Here is a 24,086-nt window from a genome sequence, read left to right as displayed (position 1 = left end):
CATTTTGTGCCTTTCTAAGGCAGCACTGTATCCCAGGCTGCATTTTAGGACTTAATATGGAAATACCAGAGTCTTAGCTCCTCTACCTTGAGTGTCATTAGTCCCTCTGGTCTAGGGGAGAGGAAGTGCTCCGTGTGCCTGGGGAGGTGGCCCCCAGGTGCAGCGTGTCCGCGGTCCCTTCTCCCTGCCACGGTGCTTAGTTGGAAGAAATGAGCATTGTATCCCAGGATCATCTGGTTGGTTCCAGTCAGAATCTCAGTTATCAGGTTGAATGTTCTGTGTTCAGCAGGAAGAGACAGAACGTTCCATGATTTCCAGGCCTACTCTGGACCATTTCAAGTGACCCAGCCTCCCGATCCTATTAATGACCCAACTTCATGGAACAGTGTAGGGTGGACCCTCCCGAAAAGGGGAGGTGGTTTGGTTGTTCGTTTTGTCTTGTCTTTTTGCTGGGTCCTGAACTGGCCTAGACCTCCTGCCTGTCCCTTAGACTTGGCTTTCCTTTCATTTGAAAACTTCAGACATAGAGCATTAAGCAACTAGTGCCCTCTGCAGGGGCGAGTTTTCCCCTGGGAAGGGCAGCAAGGACCACATACCGGAACAGAAGCCTGTCCTCAGTATTGTGGCCACTGTAGGTTTCGACCAAAAAAAAAAAAGTTTTCTGTATGATGACATTTTACTTATCTCTTTTCCTTTTCTCACTTCTTCCCTGCCTTTAACTAATAAAGAATTGGGAGATAGAAACAATTCTTTTCAAAGTCCTCCTTGACATTCTTGGCCTGGGTGGGGCTGGAGAGAACTTGATACTTTTCTCCAGAATGAAGAGTCCCATTTGTATATCAGTGTTAAAAATAAAACAAAATGAAAACTTAGATGAGATTTTTGTGGACTATTTTAAAAATGTGTCATTAATATAAAAAAATTATATTAGCAGTATTTAATCATTCTCACCTGTAAAGAATAAAACAGAAGGTAAATATTCTTACAGAGAATAGCAGAGCTTTAAGATTCATTTTCATTTTAAGTCCGTTTTTGTTTTGCCAGTGTATTAATGTTTAGAGGTTCTGTTATACTAATGTTATTTATTAATTTTTTTCATTTCCATACACAGTTAACTAAAGAGCTTTTTCAGGCACCCATGTCTGTAAAAAAATATTTTTAAATAAAGTTTCTTTTGTTGTAGCAGACCCGAGTTCTTGGTCATTTGTGGGTTAGGGAGTGATATATCGGGGAGCTATGGGGCCAGATGCCTACTCGTACCAGTTCATCAGCAGAAGTCTGTTTTGCTACCTTGAGGGCAGTCTCAGTGACAGGGGAGGGGCAATAGCTCCTTGCCAGCAGCTCGCCAGGCTCTGCAAGCTGCCCAGATATAGAGCAGGGCGGCTTTGCTGCTCAGTAGGTTCATTATCCCGTGTTAGAGCTTGAGCCCTCTGCTCAGAAGCAGAGGTAACCCCCGGTCCCTGCTCCCAACTGCAAAGGGTTTTGTGTTCCTTTTGGTGCAGTGCCAATTCTGGAGGCCCCAGGCTGCTGTGGTACCCCACGATGAATAAAAAACAGTGTAAGATTTCTGGGACAATTAAGCTTTATTTTTCATATATATACACATATATAAAAAGGAAACAATTTGCAAATTTACAACCTAACAAAACCATATATATACACACACACGTACGCACAGACACACGCAGAGACATACATACCCCAAAGCTCTAGCCAGGCCCGTTTCTCATCTCCAAGTACCATTCTCCCATTAGGGCCTTTCTTCTAAGGTCTAGGCCCATTAGCTCAGCCTGTAGAAGTCTGGTGCTAATATAACTTTATAGCCTTAACCCTCGTAAAGGACAGTCTGGACCTCATCTCCAACCCCTACCCCCAGCATTCAGTCTTACGTGATTCCTTGAGAGGGTAGGGGAGCCAAATGAATGCCGGGGCTCGGGCCCAGTTGCCTTAACTCTGGAAAGCGGCACCCAGCTTCCTTACTGCAGGGACAATGAGATACACCCAGGATACCTTTTAAGGGACGACACCAGGTCCTGACTTCTGCCCAGAGAAAGAAAAGAGTGTCGCAAAGGGGACTCCAGAGGCAGGCAGGCAGGCTGGCAACTGCTTCTAGATACTGCTGGGGTCTCTCCAGAACTGGTGCGAGCAACATACGTCACCAGCAGAGAGAGGCCTGGGCTCACCGCATCCTTACTTCAGTGATACAGCTGAATTATGAAGCCAGCCCTGGAGCAGTGGAGCAGGAAGTCAGCTCAAGATAAATAGGCTACCTAATTCGGCTGCTGGTAGAAGACAGGTATTTACATCCATATGTGTAAAGAGGAAACAAGTTCTGCAAGAGACTCTCCTGTGTGCTTCTGGGATACCGAGGCCCCCTCCTTGGCATGAGCGTCACTCAACAAATTGAGACAGTGGTGGACAGGTCCCTGAAGAGGGGGCCTCCAGGGCCACGTGAGGTCCTTCTCAGGACAGCTCTGGTCCTGGCCCATGTGCCCTCTGAAATGGGGTCTGCAGGTGAGCTGGAGGGGGGTCTTCTGTGTTGTCCACTTTAGAGGCTTTGGTGACCATCCTGAGTGCTGGGGAGGAAGGTGAGCAGGGAACAGGAAATGTTCCAGGCGGGGGAGGGAGCGCCGTGCGATTCGGTGGGCTAGTGCCTCAGATCGATGTATTTCTCTCCCTAAAGATGGGTGAAGAGCAGAAGTGAGGGGGGTGTTCAGAGACACTGACCAGGGTTTAAGGTGTGAGCGCTAAAAGAGAGGAGGGACCAAAGCCACAGCTGATGAACTAGGTGCAGCCGCCTGGAGGGAAGAAGCCGGGGAGGGGGTGGGGATGGCAAGGCGGGGAATAAGAGATGAGGCCCCCGAATCGCAGTGGGCCACACTTCACACCTAGTGACGTGAGCCGCCAGCTCTGTTCAGGAAATGGTGATGGGACGGGGTCTTGCTCTCAGTCCTGGCAGCTACCCTCTCTCGGGGTCCCTCAGCCACCTGCCTGGCCCTATCGTCTGTGCGTGGTGTTAGGAAGGCAAGATGGGGCCGGCTCCCCATCTCCAACAGGGAAGGATGAAGGATAAAGTTAGTGTTCAGCAACCGTCAGCCCCTGCCACTCCCGGTGCCTGAAGTTGTGTCAGGCTCTGGCCACAGGAACTGCCTCCTACCTGGTCTCCTGGAGCCCTCTTGTCACCGTTGCTGCCCTGAAGGAGGCCCATCTCTTCTGGGAGCTTATCTGACTTAACTTCAACTACAAATTCGCCCTTACGAGACGGGGGCAGCGTGCTGGGAGGAGGGAGGGAGGCAAGAGGTTGGCAACTCGGGGGCAAGGGGATGGGGGCTGTTGGGAGGGACGTGGGACTGGGTACTGAAGGGCTCTTAGGTGCTCCGGTCTGGCTCAGGGAAGGGCCACAGGGGTGAGAGGGAGGAGTGTGGTGGACGGAAGCTGGGTAGTGGCGGTGAGGCGGGGAGCGCTCAGACCCAGGGTCCCCCTCCTGCTCCTAACGGCTCAGTGGGCACAGGGGCCAGCAGGGCAACATCCCTGAGGAGGCAACAAGCTGGCAGCGTGAGATGGGGTGGGGCGCGGGGTGCCGGGTGCCGTGCTCACATCTCTTGTTTGCCTGACCGTCCGCACGGCAGCTTGCCCTTCTTGTAGAAGAAATAGAGGACAGCGCCCAGCACAGCCAGGACCAGGACACACACGGTCACGGCCACGATGACCACACCCTTGCTTTCGGGCTCTGTCAGCTTTTTCTCTGTCCCAAAAAGACACCCCGAGTTACTCCCTGCCCCAGGCTGCCATGTTACCATCGCGGCCCCGCCCAGCCCAGGGCTGATGGAAGATGGGCCGCTGATCGTTTTCTCGACAGAGCTCCCCTGGGCTCCCGGTCAGGGCAGAGTGAGGACGCCCTGGCACAACCCTGCTCCCGATCCAGCCCAGCTCACCTGTGGAGGTGCTGTTGGCTCTAGCATAGGGACTGACGGTGGAGGTGCTGAGGCTAGTGCTTCTGTTGGAGTCTGGGGTGAAGGAGGTTAAACAGATGGGGGGGTGGGTGGGATAGGAACGTGCCCTGCTTGGGCTTGCCCCCACCCCACTCTGCAGGACCAAGCCCTTACCCAGCTCCAGGATAATGACGGTGGTGTTTCTGCCCAGGGAGTTGGAGGCCACGCACTCGGCACCTGTCTCCAACAGCTCTGGGGTCACAAGGACATTCAGGACGCTCAGGACACTCTGCGGATCTTGGTCCTGTTCGCTGGCCTACAAGGAAGGAGACGCAGTTCAGGGGTGGGGAGGATGCTGGGTCGTGGCAGCAGAGCCCGCGCAGGGATGGACGAGAGCCTGGGGGGCCGCCATGTGCCTGCTCACCGTGCCATCGATGCTCCAGACGACGCTGGGCCGAGGATGCCCTGAGGCCTCACAGGACAGATTCAGCATGGAGTTCTCCTTCACCCACATCTTCCTCTCCCTCAGTGCCATCCACGGGGACCCTGTGGCAGGGCGGGGAAGGGTGAGACAGCAAACCCTGCCCGCCTGCCACCCCCCTCCCCACCAGAGCCCCCCAGGGCAGCAGGTGGCTTTCGGTCCCCAAAGAGCTTGAAACCACCCAACTCAAGGTGGCTTCAAGGGGCCACCTGATCTCTGCCTAGGGCCTCACCAAAAATGGCCACGTTGACGAGCTGGGTGCGGTTCAGGCCGGGAACGCTGGGCACAGATGCCACGCAGCGGTAACCTCCCCCTGCCTCCCGTTTCAGGTTGCGTAATTGGAGCACAGGCCCCTTTGCCAACACCTTGCCTGTCTGGGGTGAGAGATGGGTCAGAGGTCACTCCTAGGCACACCCACCCCACAGCCCCTTGCCCCGGAGACCTGAGCCCACCTGGGTACCTTTTCTCTCAGCCACTGGAACTCAAGGTCCTGGTTACTCTCTGCCTCACAGGTCAGGGTGAGGCTGCTGCCCTCCTGGCTCTCGGGGGCTGCGGGGCTCACCCGGACTTCAGACACATCTGGGGACGCAGCAATCGTGTCAGGCAGGACAGGGCGGGGCAAATTCCCTCTCGCCCCAGCCTGGTCCCCCTGTCCTGGGCCCCCAGCCCCTCACAGTTCACCACCAGCTCCTGCTGGTCGCTCAGCAGCGATGCCGTGCTTTCCAAGTCCAGGCCCTGACATTCGTAGAGGCCGCTATGCTCCTTCCGGGCGGGCTCCAAGACCAGGACCCCGTTGTCATCGGTCCTCTCTTCCTCCATCTCCCTGGTGCTGAGGTTCTGCGAGAGGACAAAGGCATGATCAGAGTGCGCCTCCAGCCACTCCTGCTGCCCCCCTGCACCCAGAACAGAGGCCCCGCACCTGCTTGCCGATGCTGAAGTGGGGCGGGGGGTTGCCATCAGCCAGACACCTGATCTCCACGCGGTCCCCCTCCTTCAGCATCCCCTCAGGCTCCACTTCCAGCCACACTCTCTCTGCCGGGTCTGCACAGGCAAAGGGGGCAGCTCTCAGCCCAAGAGCTAGCAGGACCCAGCCCCACAGCGATGGGTCGGTACTCACAGAAAACAGGGACAGTGACCTCCCTAGATTCCTTCATGTGGTTCCCACTGGGCAGCCGATAGCTGAGCTCGCAGTAAAACTGGGCATCTTTGTCCTCCTTGGTCAGCTGTGCCTTCAGAACGCTCCTCAGGGTGTACAGACCACTCGACTCCACGATCTGGGACGACTGGATGTGGACCCCTGGGCAGGGAGGAAGGGGCGAAGGGCTCGGCCTCAGCTCCGCCTCTAACCCCACCCTATGATCTCCTGGGTCGGCGGAATGGCAGGGGAGCCCTTGTAGAGAGAGGGCCAGGTACCAATGCCAGCTGCGGCCCTTCAACCCAGCAGTTTCCTGCTCGAAATCTACCCTAGACAAACACACATAGGCACACATACAAGGATGTGTGCAAATACTGCTACAGGGATTTAAAAAAAAAGGAAATGAGAAAACACTCTGGACATCCACTAATGGGAATGAATGGTTAGCTAGACTATATTATATACACCGTGTGAAATGCCGGCAGTAGGAAAACGATCAGGTAGATCTAAATAGAGTGACCTGGAAAGATTTCCAAGACTTGTCGTCAAAAGGAAAACAAGGTTGTGTAACAATGTATAGCGCACAGTGTCATTCAGATCAGGGTTTCTCGACCTCAGCACCACTGACGTTTGGGGCTGGACATGCCCTGTGCCCTGTAGGATGTTTACAGCATCCCTGGCCTCTACCCGCTAGATGACAGTAGCACCTATCCATTTGCGACAACCCAAAATATTTCCAGACACTCAAGTGTTCCGGAGGGGAGCAAAATCACCCCTAGTTGAGAACCACTGATTTAGATAATAAAAAACAAAAGCCTATGTAGTCCTAGATATATTTACATGTGTGAGTAAGTACCTAGAAGTAGGCTAGAAATCAAGGATTGCATCCGTGTGAATACATACACACTGATAGCACAGCTATTTCTGGGAATGGGTCTGGGGCAGGAAGGAAATTTTCCTTCTAGATTTTCCACAGTTTGAATTCTTATGAGAATATTTTCAAGGATCACTTGTGTACTTAAAAAAAAAAGTAAAATAGGGACTTCCCTGGTGGTCCAGTGGTTAAGACTCTGCGCTCCCAGTGCAGGGGGCACGGGTTCGATCCCCGGTCGGGGAACTAAGATCCTGCATGCTGCGTGGTGTGGCCAAAAAAAAAAGTAAAATAAAATGCAAGGTGGTCCCCATATTGTGCCACAAGCATGGCTTTTAAGGGCAGAGAGGATGACTTACGGTTCTTCTCCTCCTTCAGGGACTGGCTGTTCTTGTACCAGGTGACTTGAGGAAGGGGGTACCCATTCCTCCCCACACAGGTGGCAACCTAAGGAGGACAGGGTGTGAGTCTCCCTGCCTCTGCGACCCCGCCAAGCCCACCTTAGCTCCTGCCTACCCGCCGGCCACCCCGGCAGATCTCACCTCCCCAGGCTCCTCACTGTTCACAGAAATGCCCAAGGCATTGACCTGGATGAGTGGCTCCTCCGGAGCTTCTGCAAGGGAGAGAAATGGGGAGGGGCATGGGACCACCACTTCCGAAGCCCCATACTGCCCACAAGGCACGGACAGGGCACTCACTGTAGACACGGAGCTGGATTCGGTGCTCCTGGGACCGAGGGCGCTTGCCCTGGCACAGGAAGATGCGCTCATCGTGGGGGGTGATGCCTGTTAGGGCCAGAGTAGTCCCTTTGTCCTGGAGGCTGAGCCGATTCTGGTACTCCCCAGGTTCGCTCTGGCCCTGGCCCTGACGCACGCGGAAGATGAGTGTTGGCTTCTCCTTGTGGACCTAAGGGGAGGTGGCAGGGAGGAGGTGAGCGTCCTGGGGCTACATGAAGGGCAGAGCCTCCCGCCCCTGCTGCCCTCTCTGGGGCCCAAGCACTCACAGAAAACCAGTCCGCGTGGCTGAAGTTGCCCGGGGAGTGGGAGGGGCCACATTTCAGAAGGGCCGTGCCGCCCACTTCCACCTCCACCAGCTCCGGGTCTGGCTGCTCAGCCTCTCCAGGCACACCTGGCGGGGAGGGGATGGGGGAGGAGCTGTGTCAGCTCCAGCTGCTCTCCATACCCTCCACTCACACCGCTCGCTGCAGCTGCTCTTCCTGCCACTTCGAGGGTCTGAAGGGCACTGTCCTCTCCTACCCCTCAACCACTCTTTACCCCCGAACCCTGGGCCAGCCCTCTCCCGGTTCAAGGGAGTTGGGGATGGACATTTCTGGTCATTGGAGCAGAGACCCTGAGCACCAGGAACCTCCCAGATGAGGCTGGCAGAGGGGCAACCCAGGCTCTGGGCCAAGAGGAAGGCCCCTTTCCTTCCAGGCTCCCTCCTCCCCGGGTGAGCTCAGAGTGTGGGAATGCAAGGCATGTGCCAGGCCGGGGCACACAGGCCCTTTTTGTCCCCACACCCAGAGGAAGACATCTCTACCCTTTGCCCCCCCACACCCCCTCCCCAAATCCCCCATAAAACCCAAAGGGCAACCCTGGCCAGGAGGCCCTTATTTCATACTCCTTAAGCAGCACCGCCGTGAACATCCGACACTCTCAGGGGACCCCATCCTGGGAGTCTTGTGAGTATGGAGGGGTCAGAGTCACGGAGGGGGCCAGAATCTCTCCCCGGGGTCAGGGCAGGGGTCAGGCCAAGGGCCAGGCAGTGGGCAGGAGTGACGTCAGTGGTGCTAGTGCGCTGCCCGCCCCGCGAGGAGGTGATGTCACTCCATACCATCTGGCTGGACTCGGGTGCCTGGGTGGTTGGCCTGGGCTGGCTCCCAGATAACAAGGGCAGATGGAGTGGTCTTCAAGCCAGAGCAAAAGCTCCACACCCCTGACTCCGTTTCCCCAGAGCTAGAAGAGCAGGGCCGGGTGGGGCTGGACCTTCTGCAGCGGGTGGAGCCCGATTTAGCCCTTTCCCCAGAAGGGATTGGAAGGCGGCAGCCAAGGGTACCCCAGGGACACCGTCGGCATGGGCACGAGGCCATCGAGTTGGGTATTGCTTAGATACCCAACCAGGGTATCTAAGCCAGGCAGCGGCTGGAGCCCGGGAAAGGGAGCCAAGAGAAACAAGCGACACCGTTGCGGGCCATACAAGGGCAGCGTGAACCCGGGAGCTCCCGGCTCCTAGGCAGTTCCAGAGAAAAACTCCGAGGTGCAGGGGCGCATTTCCCACCTGAACTTGGTCCCATTCCGGGAGGTGTAACAAGTCTGGGGCGCTTCCACTCTGGTAATCCTCGATCCCTCGTCCCTGACACCTGTGATCCCGTCACCCGGGTAGGCGCGAGGCGACCCACACCGCCCTCCAGGCTTTGCCAACGCCCTGCCGGGGTGGGAGCCGCCGTTCCTCCCCATCTCGCTCACCTCCAGCCTGGCTCGAAGCCCAGGCGGGAGAGGGAGGGGTCGGCGCACCCCTCCAGCTAAAAAAGCTGCCTTTCCCAGCAACAGGCGGGCGCAGGATTCAGGATTTGGGGATGCGCTGTAGAGGCGCCTCCCGCCAAGGCTCCAATCACGGGCTCCCCAGAGAAAGCACCTGAGAAAAAGCTCTCACCAGCGGCCCCAGGGACTTGGCTCCACCCCTTCCCGCTCCAGGCAGCAGCCCCCTCCCCGCCTCCCCAGTTCTGCTCCCGGGAAGGTCTGGAATAGAGGCTGCAAACTGGCTGCAAAGAAGAGTTGCACGCACGCAACGCGCCGGGTGCCTGGGACCCGGAGAGAGGAGCGCACGACGCAGCGCAAAGCCCCGGCCCCCGCCGCGATGCCAGCTCTCCTCCCGGGCACGCTCCGCCGGACTGCCGGGCCGCTCCGTTGGGGGCGCGGGCCCCCCCCACCCCAGCGAGCTCACTCACCCGCCGCGCGGCGACAGCAGCAGCAGGCGGCGATCAGGAAGGCGCAGATGAGCCCGGACCGTCCCATGCTTCCCGGCCGGAGGGCGAGAGCGAAGTGAGGGAGCTCGCAGCTGCCGGGGGCTGACGTCAGGGGGGCGGGGGAGGGGGCCAGAGCGCCGAGGCCGGCCCGCCACGCCCCGCGCAGCCCCCCCCCACGCCCCCGCCCCCGCCCCGCGCGCCGCAGCCCTAGGGGGCGGGCCCGGCGCCGAGATGCCCGGAGCTGCGCTGCGGAGCCGCGCGGCGCGGGGTGGGGGGAGGCCGGAGCCTTCCTCCCAGCCCCCAGCTGGGGAACGGAGAGGGGGCAGTGACAGGTGTCTCCGGGGCGGACTGCCTGGCCGAGGCGGCAGCGAGGAGAAGCTGACCCGGATACCCGGAGTCCCGCGGGGTCAGACCCCCGCCGCGCTCACTCCTGCGCAGCCCCAGCCAGCCCGTGTAGCCCTGGGGGACCTCCTGGCGGGGGAGCCGCCGAGCAGGTTCTTGGTGTCCCTGATGGGGGCCTCCCTCCCATTTAGGCTCTTCTCCCCGCCTCCTCCTCCACCCCGCCGGACCCCTGCCACAGAGAAAATCAGGCTTCCCAGAATGATTGCACCACTGCAGCTGCCGCCGGCCTGGCACTGCCCCCAAGCCTGGCAGTCCTGGCAGCTTTGAGGGAAGAACACTGAGCCAGGGCCCACAGACCCAGAGGTACCTGTACTGGCGAGTGGAGATGGTGTTCTAAGGACTGCCCCTTCCACCCCAGCTCCTGCAAGTCCGTCTCTGACTAGAGGAAGGAGGGAGGGGCTGAATTCATAGGCCCAAGGTTGTCACACTTGTCCAAGCCCAGATCTTGAGAATTCTGCTTCTGCCCTCTTCACTCATTGAGCCCAGCCTGGACTCACTTTCCTCTTGCCTGAATGAAGAAAAGAGGGGGAAGAAAGAGTTAACAGGTGCAAGGTCTCCAGCTTGACCCCCAGCACCTGTTGCTGTTCCTGAGGGTTGAAAGGACCCCCTGGAGCAGGGCTCCGCCCCCCTCCACCAAGCCCCCTAAGCTCACCTATGGCTTATGGCTCAGCAGCTGGGGGTAGGGGATCGGAGGAGGAATCAGAACTGACTCCAGGCCGCCCTGCCTGAGTGGGATCTGCCACACAGTGAGGTGAGGGGGACCCTGCAGCTCCTCTCATCCCCAAACCCTGGGTCTTCTGGCCTCTTGAACTAAGGCCCTGGCAAGTGAGACGGACTTGCCTCAGAGACCCCAAGCACCCTGGCCCTGGGAAAGGGCTCCACATCCGCGGGGACTCCTTCAACAGGGAGGCTCAGAAGGGGGCCTGGATTGGGGGTAGAGTCCTGTCACCAGGCAGGCAGCCTTGCTGCTGGTTGGGGGAGGAGCAGGGTGAGGCAGCAAATGCCAGAGATGGGCAGGTGACTTGAGAGGATGCTCTGGGATGGCGTTTTGATGACGCGGAGATGACTCTCAAACCACATCAGCCTCTTCTTTCACAACCTTGCTGACCCCCTCCTCACCTCCATTAGTTTCCAGCCAGAGGCTATGCCAGGTGGGCCAGGCCAGAGGCCTGGCGCCTGGGGGAGGGGGAGGGGGTGGGGGGGAAACAAGAGGAGAATGGTGCTTCCCCATCCCCCAGAGTGAAGGTATAGACTGGCCCAGGGCCCAGAATGGAATGGATGCGTTTGTTTGTCTGCAGGGGCAGGAGTGGGAATGGCTGGAGGATGCTGTTTGCCCTGGCAAGCTCAGAGCGGGCATGCTGCTCTGCTTCCCTGCCCCCACCCCCTTCCCTTCACTTAACACCATTAACTAATCATTCTCCTCTCTCTGGCCTGAAAACAAAGGCAGCTAACCACCAAGGACGGTCAGTTCTTAATTCTTCTTCCGTCCTGAGCCAAGTGAACGTAGGTGGGGGTGGAGAAGCTGCCTCCGCAGTGAAGGGGAAATGAGGTTAGAGCCCAGGGTGACATCCGTGTCCTGCACGTCCCCACCAAGGAAGCACAAAGACTGTCCTTTAAGTAAGCCAGTAGCTTGGGGCGATCTGGGCTGCCAGAGGTCAGGGGGCAGACAACTCCAGGACAGCTTCACCAGGGGGGCACACTAGGATTCCAAACCAGAAAGAGGTCAGGACTTTGGAGAGGACTCGGAGGGGACCGGAGACAGAAGAAAGGGGAGTGACGGCAGCACAGGGTGAAGGAGCAGAAGGTGGAGGGGATCAACCCTCCAACTCCTCCAAGATGCCAGAAGACAGAGCTTCAGCAATCGCGGGAAAGAGAGAAGGCAGCAAGAAGAACTTCCAGTGACAGAGGACGGAGGTCCAGCAGGAGGGAGATCAGGGAGGCCACGGCAGGCCTTCCGTCGGCAGATACTCTTGCGCCTGGACTGGGGTGGAGGCGGCCTCGCCCAGAAGCAGGCCAGGATCAGAAGGGCCCCAGGCCACAGTCCTAATGCCCTGCCTCATTTCTCTCCGAAGGAAAGGGTAGGAAGGCTGCCTTCCTCCACCCCCATGGTTGACCCAGGCCACTCAGACACGAGGGGATTCGCGGTGCAGAATGCCCTCGGTGTGTCTCATGGGCATAGGTCTGACCACAGGTAGAGAAACTGAGGCTGGGCGGGGTGGTGGCCTGGGTCTGGGTCCCTCAGCTCCCATCTCCAGGGTGAGCGGGGGCTTTCATTTCATTGTGCCCCCCCACCCCGGTGGAGTTGGAGGTCAAAAGACAAGGCTGGGCCTGCCCCTGGGGGCTCGCTGGGGTGAGATTAAACCCAGGAGCCCTCTCTCTCTCTCTCATAGTGGGTACAGTGGTCTCCCACTCACCCCTCTGGTGGAGGGGCCTTAACCGGGAGGATATGAGGAGGGCGGGTTGGGCGGAGGAAGGAAGCTTAGAAAGGCAAGCTTACAGCTGCAGTGAGAAGGAGCTGCGGGTGGAGGGGCAGGTCAGCAATGTCGGCCATGACCAAGGCTGGGCGTCCTCCCCGGCCTGGCTGCAAAGCAGGGTTCGGTCTGAGTCTTTGGAGGGGAGGAAGGAGAATTTTTCTAGAGTCGGGATCTGAGCTGGGAGAAGACTGTGCTGAGGGAGTGAAAAACTGGGTAGGAGGAGGGTTGGGGGGCAGCTGCTGCTGAGGACATCAGCGGGCCAGGAAACCGGATACTGCGGGGCTGGGTGGGAGATGCTGGGGAAGAGGTTGAATGGGGGGAAGCAGCCCCTATCCTGGCCGGACGCAGTCTCACCCATGTCCTTCGCACCTGACCCGGGGGCAGGAAGAAGGAGCTGCGGCCTGGATTGAGGTGTGCCCCAGAAACACCATGGAAGAGGAGGAGGGGGACTTGGGGGGGGATGGGAGGGGCTATTTTTAAACTTGGAAAAACCGTGAGTGCGTTCATCTCCACCCTGAGTGCTGGAGGAGGCAAAGGACCCATTGTACAGGGGTGCAGAGAAGGGGAGGGGGAAGGGAGGTGGTGGCACAATGGCGGGGATTATGCTGGAGCAGGCCGGGGAGAGGAGGGCGGGGGAGGGGCGTCTCCGTCACAGCTGGCCTACTGAACTCTGGGGTCGAGCCAGGCTGGGGCTTGGACAGGGGTTTTCCCACTCTCACAAAGCCCCCCTCTTGGGGAGGTGGGGTCTGTCTCTGGCATCCGGTGTCGCCTCCTGGGGAGGGGTCTGCGGGTGGGATTCCCACAGCCTGGCTTTCCCAGGGACTGACTGCGGGGTCTGTTCCCAGGCTCCCAGCATTCCAGCGACTCCCCTGGGAGCTGCTGGCCTCCCCTCTCAGGCCCTTCTCTGCCAGGGAGTGCGGGAGAGAAAGAGAAAGAGGATGTGGGTGCATGGGGACACTTCCTGGGGACTAGGGACCCATAAACCAGAGAGAGGATAGCAGTGGGTGGGGTATACTGAGGGGGATCACATCCTTCCCATCCTAGCCCCCGCCCTGTTGAGCCATCCTTCAGACCGAGATTGTCCCTCTAGTCCTCTCAGACCCCAGGGGCCTCTCCACGTGGGCAGCCCTCCAGCACCCAGGGCCTCAGCCCAGGGGATCCCAGGAGCCCCTGCTCCCCAGGTCTTGACCGGCGGAGGCCGCGGGGAGGCGGGGCATCCGGCCGCTCTCGCACCAATCCAAACATTACCATAAATGCTCAGGCCGTGGCGGGCCGGGGAGGGGCTCGGGCAGGGGACCCTGGGGCTCTCCGGAAGCCTCGAATCCGGTCTCCAGGCCTTTCTCAGCGAGGGCTGGTAGTGGTGATTCAGCCTCCGCTTTGGGAAGTGAGGGGGGCAGGGGCAGAGTTGCGAGTAGTGGTGGGCTGGGGTGTTGGGGAGAGAGCCAGGCTGCGTGAGGAGTCCCTGCGGACGGCCTCCCGGGGGTGCAGTGACCTCTGATCGAGGAGAGAGTAGGACTGCGCAGCCAGGATTTCGGCATCAGAGCAGGGGTGCGGGCTTCTGGGTCGCCCTCTAGCCCCGCTGGATCCACTCCTGTCAGCTGTAAGAATGGAGCCTCTCGCTCCCAGTGCTGGGTCTCTGCTCTCTGGCCTCGGAGGACTTAAACATCTTCCCACTTCCTCCTGCCATCCTAAATTTGGAGAATGGAGCAAGTTGGGGGCAGGGGGAGGGCACAGGGCAGGATGCTGGGAGCCTACACCTCTCCCCCTCAGGGAAGTTCACATCCGCTCCCCAAAATACCACCACCCAGGAGGAGCAATGTCCCCAGAGAGCTGTTTAAATTTGACTTTGAGTTGTCCCTGAGGAAAGCCTAGGTAGTCTACCAGAGAGGAGCCTACAGGAAGCCTAGGGATCCCGGGTTCTGCTGTGTCTCCTCCCTGAAGGCCACTTCTGCATTGCGTTTTCCCTTCCACACAGAGCTTTGAACAACCCAGGAGGAGCCCTGGAGGAGGGGAGCCTTGTTCCACTGCACCCCTGCAGGGGCCTGCGATCCCCTCTGTAGTTGCCACAGCTGATCTTGGAGGTGGGGAGAGAGAGGGGTGGCAAGTCGATGACCTGAACCCTGCCTCCCTAACCCATACCCCAGGGCCCAGGGCTTCAAGGGGACTTGAAAAGTGGAAGGATTCGGAGTCAGAGAAAAGCCCCAGGGGCTGTGCTCTCCCTGGCACCTTCCCTTTGTGTCCCAATCACACTGGAAAGTGCTGGTTCAACTTTGGTCTCCAACACCCGGCTGTAAACTCCATGAAGGAGGCTTTGAGACAACACTGCCATTTAATTAGCTAATCTTGGGCAAGTGGCCAAACCAGTGACTGTTCAGAGGGGACATGGCAGTGCTCGGAATGAGAGAAGAAGCTGCTCATAGCTAATATTTGCACAGTGCTTTACAACTCAGCCCGTCACTTAAGGGTCATTTTCATCACTAATGTTTATCTTGATCTTTGCAACAAAAAACGACGAAACAGAAGTGAAAAGAGTTACGTGACCTAAAGTCAGGCAGCCTGTGAGTCACGGAGCTACGTTTTCTTCACTGTGGTAAAATACACATAACATAAAACTTACCCTTTTAACCATTTTAAGTGTACAATTCAGCGGCGTTAAGTACACTCGCAATGTTAATGCAACCATCACCACTGTCTAGTTCCAGAACTTTTTGATCACTCCGAGGAGCTAAAATTTGAACCAAGGTTGATGTAACTCCAAAACCCGGGCCCCACACCTGTCATGATTTACAGCCGAATTTAGTAAGCATCTCATGGAAATGAAAGCAGCGGATTGGAATATCACCGAATTATGTGTATAAACAGGAAATGCAACAGGGGTTCAGAAGAGGCAGCATCCACGTGGACTCGGCCTGCACTTGCCAGGAAAGGCTTTCTGGAGGTGTGGCGGCTTCAGTGAAAAGTCAAGTTTAGATAGAGGAGGAGTGAGGATAGATCATTCCAGGCAGGGCAAGTGGCACAAGCAATGAGAGGGGGTGGGGAAGAGAGAAAGGGGCATGCACAGTGAAAACTGCTTCTTCTGTATAAGAAGAGCTTCAGCATGGGCAACTGGCTAGAAGATCAGGCTGATGGGGGAGGCTGGGAGACCTTGCTTGCCATTTGCATAGCAAGCCCACTGCTTTCACTTTTATTATACGTTTACTTGGAGTGTCTTAAGGAGAGCTTCAGCCACTGCTACCACCTGTTGGTACCACCCTTATGCAAACAGCTGGTACTAAATAAACCGTTACATGGCTAAGTAGAAATTCAACAGGGTAGAGGGTGCATCTATGTGAGAGCTTGGGCAGATGAGGTGAAGTTAGGTCATGGGGGAGGAACTTGGATCTTGAGATAGAGTAGGCAATGGGGAGCCACTGCAGGTTCTTGAGCAATGGCAAAATGATGTGATGAAATTGAAATTTAGATTTATAATGGTTTCTTTATTTCTTCTCTGCCTGAGAGCGCCCCCTGGCGCCCCTAGTTTCAATTGTTCTCTCATCTTACGGAGTAGGTGGGAGGATGGGGGTACTGAAAAGCTGGACTGATGAGTTGCAGAAACCAAACTCTTAGGCCTCATTTCAATTCGTCCTGAGCGATGACAGCACTGCAGTACAAATAGAGGTGACATGTGGACAGATAGGGTTTGCTTTGAAGGAAAAGGGCATTGTGGTGGCTCCCTTCTCTGTCTTGTAACTGAACTAGGATATCGTGTTTAGGGTACTAAGTTGGGGGCGGGGGATGGGATGATAACTAAGACGAGGTCCATGTGCTTGAGAGTTCTGTACTCTAGTGAGGGGGACAGACAAGTAAACAATTAGAATACAACGTGCCAAGTACTAGCGTGCAAAGATGCACGTGAAACAGTTCCTTAACTCAGCTTGAGGTGACCAGGGAAGGCTTCCTGGAAGAGTTGACACCTAGCTTCAAATTAAGGGATAATGGTAGGTACCTGGGTAAATGGAGTGTGACAGCATGCTCTGTGCAGGAGACGACTAGCGGTCGGTTAGTATCCTGCAAGGGAGGAATGAATTTAGTGAGGGATGAGGCCAGATTACAGAGGATTTGTAAACCCTGGTAAATGATCTAGCACAGCAGGGTGTGTATAAATGGTTTTGAGTAGGGGAACACCTGCCAATCAGTTTAGATCCATCTGAGTTCAGCCCCAGAGGGACAGAACCAAAGGTCCCACTTTCTAAGGTCCCATTTCCCCTCCCAGCTTCCTCCTCTCCCTTGGGTGACTGAGGTTGGAAACTTCCAGCCGCTTCTGGGGAGGCTGCTGCTACACCTGGGTTATGGCCTTATTTCAACAAGCCAATCCATCCCTCTGATCATAGCAGCTCCACACTAGAGTGAAAGATAAGCATGGGAGGGACCTTGTCCCTTATGTCACCCACCATGACTGAGAGCCTCTTGGTAGCCTTTTCTCCTTACCACATCCAACTTGAGGTGGGACACAACACTTTTGAGTCCCCTATAAACAATCTTTGAATAAACTCCACTCAGTGGAGTATATGCAGTTGTTAAAAGGATTAGAACACTCCCTATACGCTGATATGGAGTGATCACTAGAATGTAATTTTACTTATTTATTTATTTGGGGGTCATTGACACTTTTTATTGAGGTATAGTTGATGAAGACTAGAGTTTTAAATTAAAGCTTGATATAGAATGCTACATGTGGAATGCTACCTTTTGTGTAAGGATATTTTATATTATCTACATCTATATTTATACTTTCAAATAGAAACAATGAAAGGACCAAACCCACCAATATTTGTGTGGCCAGGTCAGATACAAATGAAGGTTGAAATATTTGAATTATTTGAAGGCTAACCAACTCTGTTAAATATGCTCTGTCCTCTTACCTTGACAAATAGCCTTTCTAATGACAAAATTAAAAAATATGTGAAGCTGTAGTTTTTGTATGACAAAGTCAGCAAAATATCCAAGATAATTTAATTAAACTATCATTGCACGTGCCTGGGTGTTCTCACGTTGGCCCAGCAATGCTTGGATGGATAATAAAGTCATATGCAACTCATAGTTATTATATAATATTCCATTAAATAAATTCTTCTTGCCTTCATTTTGCCAAAATCCCAAATGCATATTCTGTTGCCAGTAATGCCAAATTAACTTACTTTTCTTGAGTTGTTGTTCTTAGATGTTTACAAAATTAATTTCAATAAAGAGAAACTTTGCTCCAAGCTGAAATTATTACTAATATTTTTAAAGCAATACTTAGATCAGAATTGAATCATAAATTTTATATGTCATATTCAAATATTATAAAGGCGTCACAGATTATAAATATTAATATTTTAATAATAATTTTAATATTTATATATATTTATAATTTATTTATTATAATAAATATAATATTTATTATATTATTAAATTTTAATAATAAAAATATTAAAATATTTTTTATCTTATAAAGCTTTATCATTATAATTTTCAACATATTTTAAACCAATATCTAGCTCCATTTGCTGTTTAAGTTTTACTTTTTTCAAATTATTCAGTGCTAACCTATTATTTTAAAAAACCCCCAAAGAGTAGTATTTTGCTACATTTCTTCAAATCTCTCTGCAATTGAAACTGTAATTTGAACTTGACCAGAAGTTAGTCTCTCTAGAAATTAGTCTGGGGATTACTTGCACGTGATTCCTTTCCTTTAGGCCCATGCAAACATTTTTATTTCCTTGTTTTAGTTTCTGTGTATATGTATTTAACTCTATTTTGAAATAATTTCAAACACTCAGAAAAGTTGCAAACATAGTATAGAGTCTTTGTATATACCCTTTGCCTAGTGTCAAAGGTGATTAACATTTTGCCACAGATTTTGCTTTTTTTGGCTGTGCCCTGCAGCTTGCGGGATCTTAGTTCCCCGACCAGGGATTGAACCCGCGCCCTTGGCAGTGGAAGCGAGGAGTCCTAACCAATGGACCGCCAGGGAATTCCCCAGATTTTGCTTTTTTATCCTCTCTAAATTACAATTTTTAATAAAATTTTAACTAAAAATTTTTATTGATATGTGTGCACTTATGTATAATTTGAGTTTATGAATCATGAAAGTAGGTTGCGTACGTCATGCTCCTAGGTCCCTTAATACTTCAGTATTTCCTGAGAAGAAGGATATTGTCCCATACAACCACGAAACAGTTACAAAATTTAGAAGATTTAAACTGATACAAAACATTTCTAGTCTATAATCCATATTCCATTTTGACAAGAGTCCCAATAACGTCCACTGCGGCATTTGTCTTTCCCCTCTGGTACAGAATTCTCTATTGCCTTTAGTCCTCAGGTCTCATTACTCTTCTTTAATCTGCAACAGTTCCTCAGACTTTGCTTCATATTTGTCAATTTGGATTTGTCTGGTGTAATCTTGTGCTTAAATTAGGGTTATGCACCCCAGGCTGGAATACTACATAGGTAATATATACGTTAGCATCCCTTAATGGTTCTGGCCTGAACCAGTTTTTACCATGATGGTTTTATTTTATTTTATTTTTAAAATTTAATTTAAATTTTATTTTTATTTTTGGCTGCGTTGGGTCTTCGTTGCTGTGTGTGGGCTTTCTCTAGTTGCGGCGAGCGGAAGCTACTCTTCGTTGCGGTGCGCGGGCTTCTCATTGCGGTGGCTTCTCTTGTTGCGGAGCACGGGCTCTAGGCGCACGGGCTTCAGTAGTTGTGGCTCGTGGGCTCTAGAGCGCAGGCTCAGTAGTTGTGGTGCATGGGCTTAGTTGCTCCACGGCATGTGGGATCTTCCCGGACCAGGGCTTGAACCCTTGTCCCCTCCATTGGCAGGCGGATTCTTAACCACTGAGCACCAGGGAACCGCCTATGTTTTCTTATTTCCCCGTCTCTCTTACACAGAAGGTACCATACGATATATAATATTTTACACTTTGCTTTTTTTCACTTAAAAGTGTAAACTGGGGCTTCCCTGGTGGCGCAGGGTCCACACCCATGTTCATAGCAGCACTATCCACAATAGCCAAGAGGTAGAAGCAAGCCAAGTGTCCACTGACAGATAAATGAATAAACAAAATGTGGTCTATTCATACAATGGAATATCATTCACCCGTAAAAGTGATTGAAATTCCGACACATGCCACAACGTGGATGAAACATGAAAACATCATGCTAAGTGAGAAAAGCCAGTCACAAAAAGATGAATACTATACAATTCCACTTATATGAGGTATCTAAAATAGTCAGATTCATAGAAACAGAAAGTAGAACGGTGGTTTCTGGGGGTCGGGGGGAAGGGGAAAAGAGGAGTTTTTATTTAATGGGCATAGAGCTTCAGTTTTGCGAGGCAAAAAGGTTCTGGACATCTGTTTCATGATAATGTGAATATACTTACCACTACTGCACTGTTTGCTTAAAAAGGGTGGAAAAGTTAAATTTTACTTTATGCTTTTTTTTTACCACAATTAACAAAACCAAAAAACCTACATATGCATTTACCTTTTGACCCAGATATCCACTTCTAGGAATTTACTGTTAAGACACTTTCAACAAAATGAAAATTTATTGTAACATTATTTATAATTGCAAAATATTGAAAATTATCTAAAAGTCTGAACAGGAGATTGGTTGACAAAACTCTGGTAGGTAAATCCAGTGGAGTACAATGCAGCTGTTAAAAAAAAAGGAATAAGGAAGAACTATTTAATACAGGGTAATTTCCAGTTTACACTTTTTTTGTTGTTGTTATAAATTTATTTATTTTATTTATTTATTTTTGGCTGCGCTGGGTCTTTGTTGCTGTGCGAGGGTTTTCTCTAGTTGTGGCGAACAGGGGCTACTCTTTGTTGCAGTGCGCGGACTTCTCTTTGCAGTGGTCTCTTTAAGACCCTGCTTTCAATTCTCTTGGATATATACCCAGAAGTGGGATTGTTAACTCATATGGTAGTTCTATTTTTAGTTTTCTGAGGACCCTCCATACTGTTTTATATAGCAGCTGTCCCACTCCACAATCCCACCAACAGTGCACAAGGGCTTATCCTCGTTATGTCCTTGAGGACACCTGCTATTTTCTGTTTCCTTGATAGCAGCCATCCCATTGGGCACAAGGTGGCATCCTTTACCAGCACCTCTGTCAGAACCAGAAGTGCCCAGCATCCCCTCATATGCCTGCTGGCCAAATGCACATCGTCCTTGAAGAAATGTCCTTTCAGATCTTCCGCCCATCCCCAATCAAGCTATTTGATTTCCTGTTGTAGAGTGGTAGGAGCTCTTTCCACATTCCAGACACAAACCTTCATTAGATACACGATCTGCAAATACTTTCCCCAGCTCTGTAGGTTGTCCTCCCTACTCTGTTGATTGTGTTCCCTGATGCACAAAAGCCTCCAAGTTTGGTGTAGTCCCATTTGTCTATTTTTTCTTTTGGTGCTTATCGTTTTGGTATAATATCCAAGAAATCATTGCCAAGTCCAATGTCATGAAGCTTTCCCTCTATGTTTTCTTCTGGGAATTTTAAAGTTTGGGGGTCTTATGTTTAGGTCTTTGTTCCATTAAAAAAAATGTTTATTGGAGTATAGTTGATTTACAATGTTGTGTTAGTTTCAGGGGTACAACAAAGTGAATCAGTTGTACATATAGATGTATCCACTCTTTTTTAGGTTCTTTTCCATATAGGCCATTACAGAGTATTGAGTAGAGTACCCTTGTTTATATAGTGTAAGCTAAGTGTCTAAATTCATGCTTTTGCATGTAGCTATCCCAACACCGTTTGTTGAAGACACTGTCCTTTCCCCATTGAGTGGTCTTGGCACCTTTGTTGAAGATCATTTGACTGTATATGTGAGAGTTTATTTCTGGCTCTCTATTCCATTCATTGGTCTATATGAATGTCTGTTTTTTGTTGTTGTTTGTTCTTGTGCCACAAGGCCTGCAGGATCTTAGTTCCGGGGCCAGGGATTGAACCCGTGCCCCCTGCAGTGGAAGCATGGAGTCTTAACCACTGGACCACCAGGGAAGTCCATGAATGTCTGTCTTTATGCCAGTACCACACTGTATTGATTACGGCAGGTTTGTAATAATGTTTGTGTAGATATTGCCAAACTCCTCTCCACTGGCGTGGGAACATTTTACTTTCCTACCAGCAACGTATGAGAGTGCCTGTTTCTCCAGTGCCTTGCCAACAGAGTGTACTGTCAAGCTTCATTTCCTTATAGTTTATTAGAATGCAGCCTCTTTAGCTTTAGGTAGTATTTTGAAATTTAAAAGAAAGTATTTCATCCTTTTGAAAATAAAACAACTACTGGACATGCAAAAGTCACGGATCTTACATGTTTCACAAAAATTAACAGTCTCATAGACCTAAATGTTCAATGCAAGACTCTAAAATTTCTAGATAACAGGAGAAAATCTAAGTGATCTTGGGTTTGGCGGTGAATTTTTGGCATACTCTGTGAAAGAAAAAAATTGTTAAATTGGGCTTCATTAAAATTAAAAACTTAAGTTCTGTGAAAGACACTGTTGAGACTGAAAAGACAAGCCACAGACTGGGAGAAAATATTTGCAAAACACACATCTGATAAATAACTGGTAATCCCCAAATATATTTATAAAGAGCTCTTAAAACTCAAAAATAAGAAAACAAAAAACCCAATTTAAAAAATGGGCTAGGGGCTTCCCTGATGGCGCAGTGGTTGAGAGTCCGCCTGCTGATGCAGGGGACAGGGGTTCGTGCCCCGGTCCGGGAAGATCCCACATGCCGTGGAGCGGCTGGGCCCGTGAGCCATGGCCGCTGAGCCTGCGCGTCTGGAGCCTGTGCTCTGCAACAGGAGAGGCCACAACAGTGAGAGGCCCGCGTACCGCAAAAAAAAAAAAAAAAAAAAAGGGCTAAAGACCTCAACAGACACCTCACCAAAGAAGATGTAGAGATGGCAAATATCTAAAGATGTCAGCGTCATTTGTCATTGGGGAATTGCAAATTAAAACAAGGAGAGGGATTTCCCTGGTGGCACGGTGGTTAAGACTCCGGGCTCCGAGTGCAGGGGGCCTGGGTTTGATCCCAAGTCAGGGAACTACATCCCACATGCATGCCGCAACTAATAGTTTGCATGCCACAACTAAGAGTTTGCATGTCACAACTAAGGAGCCCACATGCCGCAACTAAGGAGCCTGCGAGCTGCAACTAAGGAGCACTCCTGCCACAAGTAAGGAGCCTGCCTGCCGCAACTAAGATCTGGCACAACCAAATAAATAAATAAATATTTTAAAAAACCCAACAACAACAAGGAGATGCTATGGCACACCTATTAGAATAGCTGAAGTCCAAAAACACTGACAACACCAAGTGCTAGAGAGGATGTGGAGCAACAGGAACTCTCATTCATTACTAGTGGGAATGCAAAATGGTACAGCCACTTTGGAAAATAGTTTGGAAATTTCTTATGAAGTGAAACATACCCCTATCATACGATCCAGTAATCATACTCCTGGGTATTTACCCAAATGAGTTGAAAACTTAGGTCTACATAAAAACCTGCACACAGATGTTTATAGCAGATATATTCATAATTGTCAAAACATGGAGGCAACTGTGTCATGTCCTTTAATAGGGGAATGGATAACTGGAAGGTAATCCATACAATGGAATATTATTCAGGGATTAGAAAAAAGTGAGCTATCTAGCCATAAAAAGAAATGAAATTGAGTTATTTGTAGTGAGGTGGATGGACTTAGAGTCTGTCATACAGAGTGAAGTAAGTCAGAAAGAGAAAAACAAATACTGTATGCTAACACATATATTGGAATCTAAGAAAAAAAATGGTCATGAAGAACCTAGGGGAAAGATGGGAATAAAGACGCAGACCTACTAGAGAATGGACTTGAGGATATGGGGAGGCAGAAGGGTAAGCTGATACAAAGTGAGAGAGTGGCATGGACATATATACACTACCAAATGTAAAATAGATAGCTAGTGGGAAGCAGCCGCATAGCACTGGGAGATCAGCTGGGTGCTTTGTGACACCTAGAGGGGTGGGATGGGGGAGGTGGGAGGGAGGGACACGCAAGAGGGAGGAGATATGGGGATATATGTATATTTATAACTGATTCACTTTGTTATATAGCAGAAACTAACACACCATTGTAAAGCAATTATACTCCAATAAAGATGTTAAATGGGAAAAAAAAAAGAGCATATGCAAAAAAAAAAAAAGTGAGCTATCAAGTCACAAAAAGACATGGAGGAACCCTAAATACATATTGCTAAGTGAAAGAAGCTAATTTGAAAAGGCTATGCACTGCATGATTCCAATGATATGACATTCTGGAAAAGGCAAACCGATGGAGACAGTAAAAAGATCAGTGATGGTCAGGAGTTGGGGCTGGGGGTGAAGGAGAAAAGGGATGAACAGGTGGAGCACAGGGGATTTTTAGGGCAATGAAAATATTCTGTATGATATTGTAATGGTAGATACACGGCGTTATACGTCGGTCAAAACCCATAGGATGTACGACACCAAAAGTGCACCCTAATGTAAACTACGGACTTCAGTTAGTAATAATAGTGTATCAATATTGGCTCATCAATTGTGAAAAAACAAAGAAACTAAAATAGTCAAGCTTAGATTTAGATTTGTTAAACTTTTGCCAATATTATTAATAGTAAGCAACAGTCCATCTCAAATACGTGTGGGTAGCAAGAATAATTTCATTTTCTACTTGTGACCATGATTTACTCTTTATTTGAGCATCTTCTGTTGTTTTGCTTAACTCTTCAAGTTCTTTTAGTATCATGTGTTAATTATATCTACTTGT

At 51.3% G+C, this 24,086-nt stretch overlaps 1 protein-coding gene across 3 annotated transcripts; it reads right to left on the bottom strand.

Annotated features, from left to right (window-relative positions):
* Positions 1-1,564: 1,564 nt before the first annotated feature.
* MCAM (melanoma cell adhesion molecule) lies at positions 1,565-9,556 on the bottom strand. Of its 3 annotated transcripts, none has more exons than XM_060017797.1 (16): positions 9,367-9,556; positions 7,423-7,547; positions 7,118-7,325; positions 6,962-7,032; positions 6,779-6,866; positions 5,531-5,710; positions 5,333-5,454; positions 5,088-5,250; positions 4,874-4,992; positions 4,646-4,787; positions 4,357-4,478; positions 4,107-4,248; positions 3,936-4,007; positions 3,598-3,745; positions 3,158-3,275; positions 1,565-2,677 (listed from the first exon to the last, which is right to left on the bottom strand). In XM_060017797.1, exons 1-16 carry the CDS (start codon positions 9,431-9,433, stop codon positions 2,648-2,650), a joined length of 1,917 nt encoding a protein of 638 aa, XP_059873780.1. In that variant the 5' UTR covers positions 9,434-9,556; the 3' UTR covers positions 1,565-2,647. The 3 variants fall into 3 exon arrangements, with proteins under 3 accessions (XP_059873780.1, XP_059873778.1, XP_059873779.1); XM_060017795.1 differs by lacking the exon at positions 9,367-9,556 and adding an exon at positions 8,697-8,780; XM_060017796.1 differs by lacking the exon at positions 3,158-3,275 and having other exon boundaries at positions 9,367-9,446.
* Positions 9,557-24,086: the final 14,530 nt, after the last annotated feature.

This window comes from Delphinus delphis, chromosome 8 (assembly GCF_949987515.2).
Source record: "Delphinus delphis chromosome 8, mDelDel1.2, whole genome shotgun sequence".
In the NCBI taxonomy this organism is placed as follows: domain Eukaryota; kingdom Metazoa; phylum Chordata; class Mammalia; order Artiodactyla; family Delphinidae; genus Delphinus; species Delphinus delphis.
Note: the sequence above shows the minus strand (reverse complement) of the source record. Positions and strands in the feature narration are given on the sequence as shown.

Coding starts and splice junctions, on each gene's coding strand:
- MCAM (XM_060017797.1), bottom strand. CDS start 9,433: ATGGGACGGTCCGGGCTCATCTGCGCCTTCCTGATCGCCGCCTGCTGC. Junction 4,993..5,087: donor GCAGGAGCTGGTGGTGAACT/GTGAGGGGCTGG, acceptor CTGCGTCCCCAG/ATGTGTCTGAAGTCCGGGTG. Junction 3,276..3,597: donor CGGTCAGGCAAACAAGAGAT/GTGAGCACGGCA, acceptor CCCTCCTCCCAG/CACGCTGCCCCCGTCTCGTA.